This window comes from Dermochelys coriacea, chromosome 12 (genome assembly GCF_009764565.3).
Source record: "Dermochelys coriacea isolate rDerCor1 chromosome 12, rDerCor1.pri.v4, whole genome shotgun sequence".
Lineage (NCBI taxonomy): Eukaryota > Metazoa > Chordata > Testudines > Dermochelyidae > Dermochelys > Dermochelys coriacea.
Genome location: NC_050079.1, coordinates 9,373,886 through 9,389,768, shown reverse-complemented (window position 1 = coordinate 9,389,768; position 15,883 = coordinate 9,373,886). Strand labels below are relative to the sequence as shown.

The following is a 15,883-nucleotide window of genomic DNA, read 5'->3' as shown; positions in this document are numbered from 1 at the left end:
TCTTAAAATATTCTTTTAGAAAAGACTTTCAGCTACAGGAACCTCTGTATTGATGAATAAAGACTGCCCAGAAAAAAAAATGTAAGCACATTGCATTCACATACCATCAGTTTTGTTATTAGTGAGCAATACCCAAATGTGGATCCTTCACTTCCTGCGTTCTCATATTAATAAAGGGGGAAAAAAAAAAAAAGTTCCTAGAGCTAATGTGAATGCTGCCCTTTGTTGTCTTTAAGGACATTTTTATGTGGTATAGCTAGCCTTTCCATAACAACTTAAAAGTGGTTTTTATATATATATAAAAATATATATAAAAAATAAATAAATGACCATGCTAAGTCTCCAGGGAGCCCATCTCTCATTCAGTGGCACTGTTTGTGCCATTATGCCAACTTATTGTCTTTGACATTTAAAATAATTACCTTTGTGAATCTTTAAGCTTCCTTCTTGATGGGTGTGATGGGGTCAAGACTCACCACACTGGCACCTCCCACTGGTTGTTCCAGGAATTAGCTCTGTCCACTGCACAGAGCATCCTCAGCACGTGGTGTCTTGCCCATTCTGCTGCCCTAGGACCCATATTGCTCCCCACTTGGCAGCATCTGCTTCGGGATGCTGCTCTCCAGCAGTGCCCACTACTCTAGACTCCTCCCCTTCCAGGGGGGTTGTTAACAGCCATCTTTGGGACTTACACCTGCATCAGGGGTCAGCCACAATCCAAAGTCTATCCCCTTAGCTCAGAAGCAAGTTGCAGTCCATATTGGCCACCGTCTTCTGTAGCCAGGTGTACTGTAAGGGGGGATCCAGGCCTGCCCGCTACTCTGGGTCCCGACCCAGGGGCTCTCTAGCAGCAGCCTCCTTTGTTCCACTCTTGTCTGCCTTTTCTTCCCTGGGCCACTACCCTATGGCCCTGTGCACCTTCTTGGCCCTTTGTAGCAGGGTCTGTAGCCTGGCAGGTAATAGGACTGGAGATCTCTCCTGCTCCCACAAGCCTGCCCAACATTGCTGTGTCCAAGGTGCTGGCTCCTTGCTTCAGGAGCCTGTCCTTCTCCCTCACTAGTCAAGGAAAGACTGCTTTCTTCTCTGATAGGCTGCCTTTATATAGGGTCTCGCCCAGCCCTGATTGGCTGCCTCTTCCTTCCCCTGATTGGCCCTCCACAGGCCTTTATTGATTGACTGCCTGTCTGCGCAGCCTCTAAAGGCCTGTTCCAGCGCTTTTCTCAGGGGGTGGGGTGACTGCCCCACCACACAGGGCCTGATTCTTGAATTCACTGGGAGTTTTGCCATTGACTTCAATGGGAGCAGTTCATAGATTCCAAAGCCAGAAAAGACCACTGTGATCATCTAGTCTGACCTCCTGTGTAACAAAGGCCATATGACTTCCCTGAATTAATTCCTGTTTATTTGATTCCAATCTTGATTTTAAAATTGCCAATAACGAGAATCCACTACAACCTTTGATAAATTGTTCCAGTGGCTAATTACACTTGTAGCAATTAGTTTATTTAATCATTTAAGAAAGATTTATTGTTGTGGCTAAGTATAATTAATTAATGTGTGATGGTTAGATTTAAGTAGAATAGGATCATAGGAGTATAAGATTGGCAAGAATGCATGAGTGATGAATGTGTATTAGATATATAAGCAAAGTAAAGCTATAATGCTAGGCCTACACGCTAACCTGAAATCTTACAGGCTTCAGCCATACTGGGCCTAAGGAGAGATGACATAAGTAGGTCAAGGATCCAGAGTAGCAGCCGTGTTAGTCTGTATTCGCAAAAAGAAAAGGAGTACTTGTGGCACCTTAGAGGCTAACAAATTTATTAGAGCATAAGCTTTCGTGAGCTACAGCTCACTTCATCGGATGCATTTGGTGGAAAGGAATAATCCTTAACCAATAAAGTTACAAGATTACTGTAAAGAATGTGCCAATGGGCGATGTTTGGGAAAACCACAATAATAAATCTTCTAATAAATTCTTAAATACACTACTTGACTAAAAGTCCCCCTCTATGATGGGATGAATATTATGGAAAAATAAGAACCCCGTCACACACAAATTATATATCAATACACAGCAAGCACTATAACTCACTACAAATATAAAACTTTTATATGTATAATTAAGGGCTCGGGGGATTGATATACTGTTTCTACAGGCTGTTGGTGACATACAGAAACATATGGAGGTTCTGGTACTTGATATGGTTTTATGCTATGCATGTCTTCATAAATACTCTCCTCTACTGTGACTGTGGGTATTGATGTTGGATTAACTGTGGCTTGAAGAGGGATAGAAACAGGTTGGACTGAACCAGGCTGGTCTCTGGGCATTTCTTGGATTAAAGTTCTAATCTTTCCTCCCATATAACATATGGCAAAAATAATGCCTGTAGTGAGGATACTTTGGACAACAATCCATCCCTTCCATCTCTACAGGGGTGGTTAATACTGCCTCTGTTCCATCTAATAATTTGTTCAATGTTTGCTTCGCTTGATATATATTACTAATGTCAATTAAATGTGAATTTTTCCTTTCTAACAACTGTTTTAGCTATAAATCTAATGGTCATATGTGTGCAGAATACCGTGCTGGGTACTGCATGGGCTCTTTCAGGTTTTGTATAGATGTTGGTGGTTGTAACATTGATTATCTGCTTAGTGGACAGAATTCCTTACTTGTGACTGTGTTTGTGACCATTGTATTCATTCTTTTTGTGCTCCTAGAGTCTCCAAACCTAAGAAAATCTGTCAGGGTAACTCTCACCCTGCTGATTTTAAAACTGTAGCTGCACAGGTGACAGACTCACTCACTAGTGGACTGTGGTTTAACACAGAACTATTGATTACTATGTCCATTCAATTGAAATACTGTAAAAGTTATACCCTCACTGTCATGGATCATAGTCTACATCAGCATCATTAGCTGAAAATGAATATAGAGAAAAATTAAGCAATCTCTTCTTATTTAAACCTTGTTTTCTGCAGGATTTGACCGCCTTGAGAATCTTGAAGAGTATACAGGATTAAAGTGTCTATGGCTTGAATGCAATGGTTTAACAAAAATTGAGAACCTGGAGGCTCAGACAGAGTTGCGCTGCCTGTACTTGCACCTCAATTTAATTAATAAAATTGAAAACCTGGAACCTCTGCAAAAGCTGGATTCGCTCAACCTCAGTAACAATTATATCAAGATAATTGAAAACCTCTGTAAGTATTTCTAGTGTAGTGTGTTTCATTTATGTTGCATTCATTTTTCCGTGCATCATCTTACTAATAATTAGTGAACATATTTTGCAGACTTTTTTTTAAATTGGGTTAAAATATTGCAAAAAGTGCAGAAGCAATTTCAGGAGGCTTTTGGATGGAAAGTCAAACCTATGTGTTTAAAATTTAAATTTTGGAGGGGTTAATTGATCAAAAGAACAGGTTTTACAATTACTTACAATGATGACTTGAACAATTTATATGAAGTTATTCCTTACATTGGAAAACTTAAACTTAAACTAAAACTGAATCCTTTGGTTTCATTCCTCTTTTTGTAGCACTTTTTCATTTGTTTTTTAAGTTGGATGAGCTCTAGTGGCCAAGGACATGATAGCCAAATTTTTTCTGGACTGCAGAGGAATTTATGCCATGTTGAGGTAGCTACACTTGACACAATAAAGAGGGATTTCTGTGCACCACCACTTGTGTGTTTTAGGTGTAAGTTGAAATAGTAACTCTTACTTTTGTGTAATTGACTAGTTCAAAAGATAAATATGCATTTAAAACAAACTCAAGCATTCTAGGCTTTGAGATAAAGAAACAGAAATAGTGTCTGTGGGGGGGAAAGGCTTGGAAATACATTGCCAGACATCAAATATATATGAAACAGTCACAAAGTGAAAAATAGTCACGATATTTAAAGCTGCAGTTTTCTACTCTGTCCAGAAAATTCTCCTTGCACAGAAGGCTGTGAATTAATTTTCCTTTCATTGTATTGTTATTGTCCAACAGCTTGTCTGAGAGTTCTGCACACTCTGCAGATTGCTCACAATAAGTTACAAACAATGGAAAACATACAGCACTTGCAGGAGTGCCCAACTATCTGTGTCCTTGACCTTTCTCACAACAAGTTAGATGATCCAGATATTCTAAATGTCCTGGAGACCATGCCTGATTTGGTAAGCAAAATATACATGAGGGGTTTGTATATGTTCACCTACATGAGTTTGAGACTATAGCCTCATTAAATTGTCTTATCAGAGAGACCTGAATGCACAATAATAGTAGAACTTAATCTTCATTAGAAGAAGGTGCTTTAGAGATAGAGTATATGGTTGGTAGCACTGGGCAAATAATTGAATTTTTGGTTCACTGAAAAAGGAAAATATCGTTTTGGATTGAACAAAATGTTTTGTCCCAAAATGATACATTTAGACATCAGGTATTTTTTGGTTATTTTTAAACACACAGCTCCTCCCTCCCCCTTTATTTTTGAGTTAAACCTAGCTAAAATTCAAAAGAAAATGTTTCAGCTTCTTCTGAATATTTTTTCCCCAGATGAAACTGTTCACTGAATTCAACCCACTTCATCAGATGCATTTGGTGGAAAATACAGTGGGGAGATTTATATACACACACAGAGAACATGAAACAATGGGTTTTATCATACACACTGTAAGGAGAGTGATCACTTAAGATGAGCCATCACCAGCAGTGGTGGGGGGGGAAAGGAGGAAAACCTTTGATGGTGACAAGCAAGGTAGGCCATTTCCAGCAGTTAACAAGAACATCTGAGGAACAGTGGGGGGGAGAAATAACATGGGGAAATAGTTTTACTTTGTGTAATGACTCATCCATTCCCAGTCTCTATTCAAGCCTAAGTTAATTGTATCCAGTTTGCAAATTAATTCCAATTCAGCAGTCTCTCCTTGGAGTCTGTTTTTGAAGTTTTTTTGTTGAAGGATAGCCACTCTTAGGTCTGTGATCGAGTGACCAGAGAGATTGAAGTGTTCTCCAACTGGTTTTTGAATGTTATAATTCTTGACGTCCGATTTGTGTCCATTTATTCTTCTACATAGAGACTGTCCAGTTTGACCAATGTACATGGCAAAGGGGCATTGCTGGCACATGATGGCATATATCACATTGGTAGATGCGCAGGTGAACGAGCCTCTGATAGTGTGGCTGATGTGATTAGGCCCTATGATGGTGTCCCCTGAATAGATATGTGGACAGAGTTGGCAACGGGCTTTGTTGCAAGCATAGGTTCCTGCATTAGTGGTTCTGTTGTGTGGTGTGTGGTTGCTGGTGAGTATTTGCTTCAGGTTGGGGGGCTGTCTGTAAGCAAGGACTGGCCTGTCTCCCAAGATCTGTGAGAGTGATGGGTCGTCTTTCAGGATAGGTTGTAGATCCCTGATGATGCGTTGGAGAGGTTTTAGTTTGGGGCTGAAGGTGATGGCTAGTGGCGTTCTGTTAATTTCTTTGTTGGGCCTGTCCTGTAGTAGGTGACTTCTGGGTACTCTTCTGGCTCTGTCAGTCTGTTTCTTCACTTCAGCAGGTGGGTATTGTAATTGTAGGAATGCATGATAGAGATCTTATAGGTGTTTGTCTCTGTCTGAGGGGTTGGAGCAAATGCGGTTATATCGTAGAGCTTGGCTGTAGACAGTGGATCATGTGGTATGATCTGGATGAAAGCTAGAGGCATGTAAGTAGGAATAGCGGTCAGTAGGTTTCCAATATAGGGTGGTGTTTATGTGACCATCGCGTATTAGCACCATAGTGTCCAGGAAGTGGATCTCTTGTGTGGACTGGTCCAGGCTGAGGTTGATGGTGGGATGGAAATTGTTGAAATCATGGTGGAATTCCTCAAGGGCTTCTTTTCCATGGGTCCAGATGATGAAGATGTCATCAATGTAGTGCAAGTAGAGTAGGGGCATTAGGGAACAAGAGCTGAGGAAGCGTTGTTCTAAGTCAGCCATAAAAATGTTGGCATACTGTGGGGCCATGCGGGTACCCATCGCAGTGCCGCTGATTTGAAGGTATACATTGTCCCCAAATGTGAAATAGTTATGGGTGAGGACAAAGTCACAAAGTTCAGCCACCAGGTTTGCCATGACATTATCAGGGATACTGTTCCTGATGGCTTGTAGTCCATCTTTGTGTGGGATGTTGGTGTAGAGGGCTTCTACATCCATAGTGGCTAGGATGGTGTTTTCAGGAAGATCACCAATGGACTGTAGTTTCCTCAGGAAGTCAGTGGTGTCCCGAAGATAGCTGGGTAGATGCGTTCACCTGCACATCTACCAATGTGATATATGCCATCATGTGCCAGCAATGCCCCTCTGCCATGTACATTGGTCAAACTGGACAGTCTCTACGTAAAAGAATAAATGGACACAAATCGGACGTCAAGAATTATAACATTCAAAAACCAGTTGGAGAACACTTCAATCTCTCCGATCACTCAATTACAGACCTGAGAGTGGCTATCCTTCAACAAAAAAACTTCAAAAACAGACTCCAGCGAGAGACTGCTGAATTGGAATTAATTTGCAAACTGGATACAATTAACTTAGGCTTGAATAGAGACTGGGAATGGATGAGTCATTACACAAAGTAAAACTATTTCCCCATGTTATTTCTCCCCCCCACTGTTCCTCAGATGTTCTTGTTAACTGCTGGAAATGGCCTACCTTGCTTGTCACCATCAAAGGTTTTCCTCCTTTCCCCCCCCACCACTGCTGGTGATGGCTCATCTTAAGTGATCACTCTCCTTACAGTGTGTATGATAAAACCCAAATAAATAAATAAATAAATAAATTTGTTAGGCTCTAAGGTGCCACAAGTACTCCTTTTCTTTTTGCAAATACAGACTAACACGGCTGCTACTCTGAAACCTGAATTCAACCCGAATTCATAAACAGTTTCAGTCAACCTGAAGTTGCATTTTTTGGCAAATAAAGTATTTTCCCCAAAAAATTCACCCAGCTCCATTGATTTGTTATAGTCTCTAAATATTTTCTCTGATTCTTTCCCCTGAACTTTTAAAAGACGTTCCATAGATGATTTGAATTCTAGGAAAAATAACCAAGTATGGTACAGTTAGAAAAGCTCCAGATTGTTACCAAAGACCCTGATTGTAATCTTAATGCTACCTACTCTAGTCTCAGGGACATTTTTTTCTCTGTATTGTACCTGCAAGCTTGTTTTATTTGTAAAAAGAAAGATAGCCCTGATGATATGGAAAATAATTTTTATACTGTAATTTAAACTGGACCTTAACTATGGAAAAACTGCTTGGAGATAGCTAAATTGAATAGGAAATTAGTAAAATTAGATCTGTGATTATCAGCAAATACTATTGTAGCAGTTTAAAAAAAAATCAAATATTATTAATGCAACTTTGTCCATGATTGGAGGTTTTCCCCGTGTTGTTTGCATGTTGGGGTATATCACTCTTTTTTTTTTTCTTCTTCTTCTTCTTTTTATTTGAAACCTCCTGGATTCACAGATTATAGAGAAAGTGCCTATCTGGAGTTAATTTTTACCTCTTTTTAAAAAAACTATGTACCTTGCTTTTATAGCGTGTGCTGAATTTGATGGGAAATGAAGTGATTAAGAAAATTCCTAATTATAGAAGGACACTTACAATTCGACTAAAACAGTTAAAGTACCTGGATGATAGGCCAGTTTTTCCAAAGGACAGGTGAGAAATAGTGAAGTCTTCTTTACATAGCAATGCAGATTAAATACTAATGATCATACATTCCATTTTTATCAATATTTTTTCATGCGTGGAGAAGAAGAATCTGACCAAAGTAAGCAGTCAAAGGATAAGAGGGAAGGTCCTCTCATGGATCAGTAACTAGTTAAAAGGCAGAAAACAAAGGGTGGGAATAAATGGTCAGTTTTCAGAATGGAGAGAGATAAATAGTGATATCCCCCAGTAGTCTGTACTTGGACCAGTGCTGTTCAATATATTCACAAATGATCTGGAAAAAGGGGTAAACAGTGAGGTGGCAAAATTTGCAAATGATAAAAAAAATTACTCAAGATAGTTAAGTCCAAAGCAGACTGTGAAGAGTTACAAAGGGGTCTCACAAAACTGAGTGATTGGGCAGCAAAATGGCCAATGAAATTCAGTGTTAATAAATGCAAGGTGTAATGTACATTGGAAAACATAATCCCAACTACATATACAAAATGATGAGGTCTACTTTAGCTGTTCCCTGTCAAGAAAGAGATCTTGGAGTCCTTCTGGATAGTTCTCTGAAAACATCCGCTTAATGTGCAGCAGCAGTCAAAAAAGCAAACAGAATGTTCGGAACCATTAGGAAAGGGATAGATAATAAGACAGTAAATATAATAATGCTACTATATAAATCCATGGTATGCCCACACCTTGAATACTGTGTGCCGTTCTGGTCACCCCATCTCAAAAAGTTATGTTGAAATTGGAAGAAATGCAGAGAAGGACAACAAAAATGATTGGGGTATGGAATAGTTTTCGTATGAAGAGAGATTAAAAAGACTGGAACTGTTCATTTTGGAAAAGAGATGACCAAGGAGATATGACAGAGGTCTATAAAATTTTGACTGTATAATGAATAAGGAAGTGTTATTTACTCCTTCACATAACACAAGAACTAGGGGTCACCCAATGAAGTCAATAGGCAGCAGGTTTAAAACAAACAAAGGGAAGTACTTCAGACAATGCAGTCAACCTGCGGAACTCATTGCTAGGGGATGTTGTGAAGGCCAAAACTATAACAGGGTTGAAAAAAGAACTAGATAAGTTCACGGAGGATAGGCTATTAGCCAAGATGGTCAGGGATGCAACCCCATGCTCTGAGTGTCCCTAGCCTCTGTTTGCTAAAAGCTGGGAGTGGAAGACATGGAATGGATCACTCTTTGATTGCATGTTCTGTTCATTCTTTCTGAAGCACCTGGCATTGGCCACTGTTGGAAGACAGGATACTCGGCTAGATGGACCATTGGTTTGACCCAATGTGGCCATTCTTATGTTTTTATGACCATAGGTCATAAGTGAGGGTAGGTGGCCTTGTAACAATAGTATCTTACAGTTAAGAGCTCTGCATTCTAAATTCTTAATATAAGGAAACACAATATCTTTCTCAGAATGTGGTATATTCCTATATACAATTGCTTTTCTCCATAATCAGTAGCCCAAACTCTGCTCATGATGTCAGAGTGGTAGCACAGATGTCATAGAGATCAGAATTTGGGATTTTTAAAAAATTTTACTAACAAAAGATGCAAACTCTGGTTTTGTATTTACTAGCCTTTACAAACTTGTGTTTCTTATCTGTTCTATTTCACCTACAAAATATCTGTACCTTATATAGCAGTCCTTGCTGCTCAGGGGAGCATATTTTCTGATGCTCATCTGCTCAGTAACTTTTCTTCCCTTGCAAATAGACATTTGAAGTCTCCCTTTCATCGTGAACACACTATGCCACTAGTATTTACAAAACTGTGTTACAGTGGTCTTGCCTATTGCCATTAGAGCCTGTGCAGAAGCCTGGGCCATGGGCGGACGTGAAGCAGAGAAGAGTGAAAGGGAAAAATGGGAGAACAGAGAGAGAAGGAAGATCCAAGACAGCATTGATGGGCTAACAGTGATCCGGCGAAAAGCTGAAGAGAAGAAAAGACAAAGGGAAAAGGAAGAAAGAGATATACTTAGAAAGTGTGAAAATAGAGGCACAACAGAGGCCCAGGAAGGTTTGTGATTAAGCTTTTGGATAAAGCTCCTGTTTCTCTCTGCTTTAAGTCTAATTGAATTTCTAACTGCCTAATATTACCTTACTTTGATATTACTTTTTATCAAGTCTGTAGAAAATGAGAAGAGAATTTGGCTCGTTGACTATAGCTTAGAGGATTTACTGCAGCCCTGATGCTGCAATAATAAAGATTATATCTTACACTGACGTAGAAAGAGAAGGTGGGTTAGGTAATATCTTTTACTGGACCAGCTCCAGTTGGTGAGAGAGACAAGCTTTTGAGTTACATAGGTCTGGGAAAGGCACTCCAAGAGCACCAACAGAAGGTCTAATAAAAGATATTACCTCCCCCACCTTGTGTCTCTAATATCCTGGGACTGACACGGCTACAACAAATACTGCATACAACTGATCTAGAAAGTGATTTTAGAAGGAATCAAGCAGTTATTTTCCCCATATATTGATATTTTAAAATAAATCAACATTCCCAAAGGTTCCCAAATGCACAAGAGAATGATTTCCCCAAGTCATGTATTATATTAATCTGGATAAGTTATACATTAAGGTAAAAAGGATCTTTTAAAAAAAACAGACAGTTTTCTGTCCCACGTCTCAGCTATCATTCTCTTCTATATTAATTGACAGTCAGGACTAGAGCCTGTAACTTATCAAAAAGAAAAGGAGAACTTGTGGCACCTTAGAGACTAACAAATTTATTTGAGCATAAGCTTTCGTGAGCTACAGCTCACTTCATCGGATGCATTCAGTAGAATATACAGTGGGGAGATTTATATACACAGAGAACATGAAACAATGGGTATTACTATACACACTGTAACCAGAGTGAACACTTACGGTGAGCTATTACCAGCAGGAGAGCGGGGTGGGGGGAACCTTTTGTAGTGATAATCAAGGTGGGCCATTTCCAGCAGTTGACAAGAACGTCTGAGGAACAGTGGGGTGGGGGGAAATAAACATGGGAAAATAGTTTTACTTTGTGTAATGACCCATCCACTCCCAGTCTCTATTCAAGCCTAAGTTAATTGTATCCAGTTTGCAAATTAATGTTCTCCAACCAGCAACCACACAACAGAACCACTAACTCAGGAACCTATCCTTGCAACAAAGCCCGTTGCCAACAGTGTCCACATATCTATTCAGGGGACACCATCAGAGGGCCTAATCACATCAGCCACACTATCAGAGGCTCGTTCACCTGCACATCTACCAATGTGATATATGCCATCATGTGCCAGCAATGCCCTCTGCCATGTACATTGGTCAAACTGGACAGTCTCTACGTAAAAGAATAAATGGACACAAATCAGATGTCAAGAATTATAACATTCAAAAACCAGTTGGAGAACAAGTACTCCTTTTCTTTTTGCGAATACAAACTAACACGGCTGCTACTCTGAAACCTGTAACTTATCAGCAGTTACTGTTATGCAAGCTGTGTGTGGATGATTTTAACAACTCACTTCATTTTCTGCCATGGAGTCTCCTTCCACATTACTTAACATAACCAATATATGAATCATAAAACTTCCCAGCTGAGACTTTGGGTAACAGCAAATAGGTTGCAAAATGGCCAAAGCACTGCCCACAAACCAAGTGTAGCCAGAGTGTTTGACTACAAAGCATATTTTCAGGGATCTACCCACTGATTAAAATTTTAGAGATTAGAAGCAGTTTTACAACAAATAGGTGAGATCTCAGAGAGTTATGGAATTTATGTAAGGAACTCCCTCTTTGGCTCTTATCCAGCAAAATGCTGAACCATGTACTTAATTTCAGGTACATAAGTAATCCTTTTGAAGTCAATGGCTTAAATTCAAATACTTAAAGTTAAGCGTAGCAGCCGTGTTAGTCTGTATTCGCAAAAAGAAAAGCAGTACTTGTGGCACCTTAGAGACTAGCAAATTTATTAGAGCATAAGCTTTCGTGCATCCGATGAAGTGAGCTGTAGCTCACGAAAGCTTATGCTCTAATAAATTTGTTAGTCTCTAAGGTGCCACAAGTACTGCTTTTCTTTTAAAGTTAAGCATTTGCTTAAATGTTTTTCCTGGATCAGGTCCTTTGCCTGGGCACTGGCAGATGGGCAAACCATTTGCACAACATGTCTATAGCCACCTGAGGGATATTGATTCCTGAATGATAGACCAAATACAAAAGAGCTTTTGGTGTGTGTTTGATAGCTAAGGATGAAGACCATGCGTTACAGCCTGAATACTCTTAACCAGAAAGAACTTGCTCTACTGCTTTACCTTTATCAACTTTCCTACTGCTTTAGGAGAGGTTCCACCCACAAGTTACAGCAGCGATGTGACTAACAATACTTCAGGGATTTCAAATGCTTCTGAAGAGACAGAAACTCAGAAGATTAAGAAATTTGTAAATGAAAGCATGGAGGCCCATGATGAAGTTTTAGCTGAAATATCAAGTAAAGAAGATCTGGATAGCCTACATACTAACATTACCGGTAATATTCAGAAGGATGTGCAAGAAGCTAATTCTCACAAATGCCCAAATTTCAGCACTAATGAAGAAGGTAATGTACATTGTAAAGAGCCACACAGAAGTAAAAAGAGAAACAGAGATGATGAGCCAAACTTTTTTCTATTATACATCCCCAGTAACCTGATTGAATTAATTGGGGTTGCCTGGGATGTAAGAATGAGGAACTTGGCTTAGCATTTTTCCACAGTATGTAACTGAGGAAAATGGAGTTTTGGGTAACATGGCATTAAACACCAATAAAGTTTAAAAAAAGGCCTGATGCTTTCATGCCGTATAAATTATAAGTGAAACAATTACTTTGACCTATATTTCAATTTATTTCTTTCAAAATGCAAAAGTTTAACATATAATTCAAAGGAGTTCACAGGTATGATGTAAAGACAGAAAGGTGAGCTACAGATGGATTGGGTACAAAACTTTCGAAATATATAATGAAAGAAAAATTCATCATGTTGGGTCTGATAACACTTTCCTAATCTTAAACATTTCTCATGTACTTTGGACCCAAATCTGCAAATTAGACATACCCTAACACATTGAGTTTCATGAATGCAGAAAAACCCAAATTTCCTTAGTGTAGACAAGAGATAAGATTAATTTAGATCAGTGATAGCTTTGAATATCATAAGGGAGACAGATTTAAATGAGGGACGTAACAGACAAATAACTGACTAAATATTTTCCCTTATTCCTTAGAGATACTAGTAGGGAATATGGCTACCGAAGGTGCCCTGGTTACTGAACTGGATGAGTCTGCAGAAACAGAGCAAATTAAACTGGAGATACCAGAGAAGCTTTTCATTGATGTATGTATTAGAGCTGAGTATGTAATCATTTGTTTCGTATTTTGAGGGATCCAAATTTAGATTACATCAGTTGCCCACAAATTCACTCCTTTTATATCCTGGCTAAACAATTGTGTGTGGCCGAGGTTTTGTAGGATCTTTCCATTGCCAACAAAAATTCCCTGAAAAAAATATAAAGGACAATGTAACATCACCTGCCTGGGGGCTACGTGGCATCTGGTGAGGTTTTCTGAAGTTCCCTGTGTCAAGAAATTTACCAATCTTCCAGATCTCATCTGCTCTGTTGCACACAGTCAGGCTCTTTAGAACTCTGAAATCTGCTTTCATTTTGTGAAAAAATTACTAATGGTTTTCAATTTTAAAAACTCAATTACAATATAATTATTTTCATTGGAAAAAAATGTATCCAAGAGTTAGCCAAAACCCAAATCTAATGTACAATGAAAAATATAAACTACTGAACAAAAAATCATGAGGAATAAATAGCCATCCAGTCATTTTGTATACATATTATTTGAGTCTAGAGCAATAATTAATATTCCAACAATAGTTATCTTTTTAAGAAATATACATTAGCCAGTATATATAATTAAAGATTACCAGATCTAATACCCTTTTTTCTGTTATTTGGGCTCTGAGTGTGTAGATAATTATAATTATGTATTTGTTTAACTTTAAGGACATGAGTAATCTCACTGAAAAAACCCCCTCTGTGTTATAGAATAGAGGATCTAAAGTAACTAAAAAAGAAAAAAAATCTGATTTAAACTTTAAGGGATGGAGATTTTGCCCCTACCGACTAACTCAGAATTCTGAAACTGTGGGGGTTTGTTTTTTAGGCATTAGAAATTGCCTATACCGTTGATAAGCTATTTTGTGATCTTCTTTAGGAACTGCCTGATTTAGAAGATGTGGATGTTAGTGAATTCTCACCAGTAGAGGAAAACTCAATCAGAAAGGTGAGCTTCTTGCTAATTATTGTTATCCGCCTGGTGCTCTTCTACTCACACTTACTAATACATTATAATATGTACAATAAAGTAAAAATTGTGCATTTCTGTTTGAGTGGTGGAATAGTTATTTAATTTATAAAATGTGATCGGCAAAATTTACCAGCACATTTTCTATACATTGAAACAATGAGTTGCATGTTACCTCACATGGATCTGAGAGCAGAAGTTTGCCTTTGAATTGTAATAGTCCATCCCTTAGTGGCTACTTCAGTAGTAACAGATTATTTTCAGTTATCTTGTCTACCTTTATAGCAAGCATGTCATCTGAAGATTGAAATCATTTCTGAAGTGAGTGCTGACAAGGATTGTGCATCAGAGGAAAACAAAATCTTATTTGGGAACTCAGTAACAGAAGAGATCCCAACAGCCATCTTTTCAAAGACATGTAAGGTACCTGAAGACAATCGAAGGGAAATCACAAGACTCCTTCTGGAAGGCTTAGCAGAGCCTGGGAGTCCAGAGAGAGACTTAGAGATCAAAGTTAAACAAGTCAAACCTTTGAAACCATTGATACAAGAGATTATTGCTGAACCAATAGATGATATACTGACATCAGCAGCCTACAATAAAGTGGATGAGCTAACCCCAGAGGAATTGGACAACAAAGATAGTCACATTAAACCGTCCTGCCCTGGTAAGATTATTGTAACAGAATTTAAAAGAAAAACAAACAGGTAAACATGGGGGAAATGGGAGATGCTGGCTGTATTTTGAAAGAAGGAGTTTGTTCATCCATTGTCAATGACCCTAGCTAGTTAAGACGGGGGGGGGGGAGGGGGAGGGAAGAAGGGACTGAGAAAATCCCTTAGTTCTCTCTTCTCCCCAGTTTGTTGTACCCAACTGGGATCCCAAGAGGTTGAGACAGAGTATTTTTCTGTGACTATTTCCATGCAAACGTTCATTGTAGGTTTTAATAATTGGGATTTGTTTCTTTTTCCAGTAATAAAAACAATTAATCACAATTTCACTTGTCTTCATGCTTTAATAGAGAATAGCACTGAGGACAAAAAGGTGCAGTGCCTGGCAGAAAATGGAGGATCCCCTCATAAACCACAAGACGATAACGAGGACATCGAGTATGGATTAGATTAAGTGATGAATAAAAATGGACCAAATCTGGAACTCACCATCCAGCCCACTATTTGTGGTTACTCCCAAAATACCCAGAATAACTATGGGTCCCTCAGTAAAACACCTGAAATTACACTTCGGGTGATGGCATTCATAAAATGACTGCCTTAATATAAGAACTTTGTGTTCTATCATAAAGTCAGCCAGTCATAGCCAACATAACAGTATAGCTCTCAGAAGCACTGCATTAAAGTGCAGAAGAGAGGGGCTAATTGCCAGCTAACCCACAGGTACCAAGTGCTTTATGGTCTGATTTTCAAAGGTGCTGAACACCTATAGCTCCCATTGCAGTCAATCACTTGCGAGCACTCAGCACGTTTAAAAATCCGGTCAGTAATGTTTAAAGGTTGAATTGAGGTTTCTTTTGAGAAGTTATTTCTCATGTCTTTCAAAAAATAGGGAAGTTAAATGTTTATAACTTAATATTTCATTTATTTCTGTAGTTTTAATCTGCTGTGTTACATTTATTTTTATTCGGTCTAAAGAAAATCCTGTTATTACGGTGCTGCATTGTTAATTTGTACAATTTCCATGTGTGTATATTCCAGCAAATACTTACCAAACATGCTCACTGAAAATAAAGTTAGTTTGCTTCTTAGTAAGATATGCTAAGACTGTAAAACTCAGATATTCGTAATTATATGCAGAAAGTGTACAGAAATACTGTGTTCATACATGCAAATTA

The 15,883-nt window shown here is 38.7% G+C and overlaps 1 protein-coding gene across 4 annotated transcripts in view; it reads left to right on the top strand.

The window, feature by feature from the left end:
• Positions 1-15,883, top strand: part of DNAAF1 (dynein axonemal assembly factor 1) — a 23,758-nt gene extending 7,875 nt beyond the window's left edge. For 2 of the 4 annotated variants that reach the window (XM_038368548.2, XM_043494874.1), the window contains 9 exons: positions 2,989-3,210; positions 4,000-4,166; positions 7,572-7,693; positions 9,515-9,729; positions 12,022-12,279; positions 12,945-13,054; positions 13,945-14,013; positions 14,320-14,701; positions 15,056-15,883. In XM_038368548.2, coding sequence (XP_038224476.1) covers positions 2,989-3,210; positions 4,000-4,166; positions 7,572-7,693; positions 9,515-9,729; positions 12,022-12,279; positions 12,945-13,054; positions 13,945-14,013; positions 14,320-14,701; positions 15,056-15,159 — 1,649 coding nt within the window. In that variant the 3' untranslated portion in view covers positions 15,160-15,883. The remainder of the gene's footprint in view (positions 1-2,988; positions 3,211-3,999; positions 4,167-7,571; positions 7,694-9,514; positions 9,730-12,021; positions 12,280-12,944; positions 13,055-13,944; positions 14,014-14,319; positions 14,702-15,055) is intronic. The other 2 variants (XM_038368549.2, XM_043494873.1) reach the window with 2 other exon arrangements.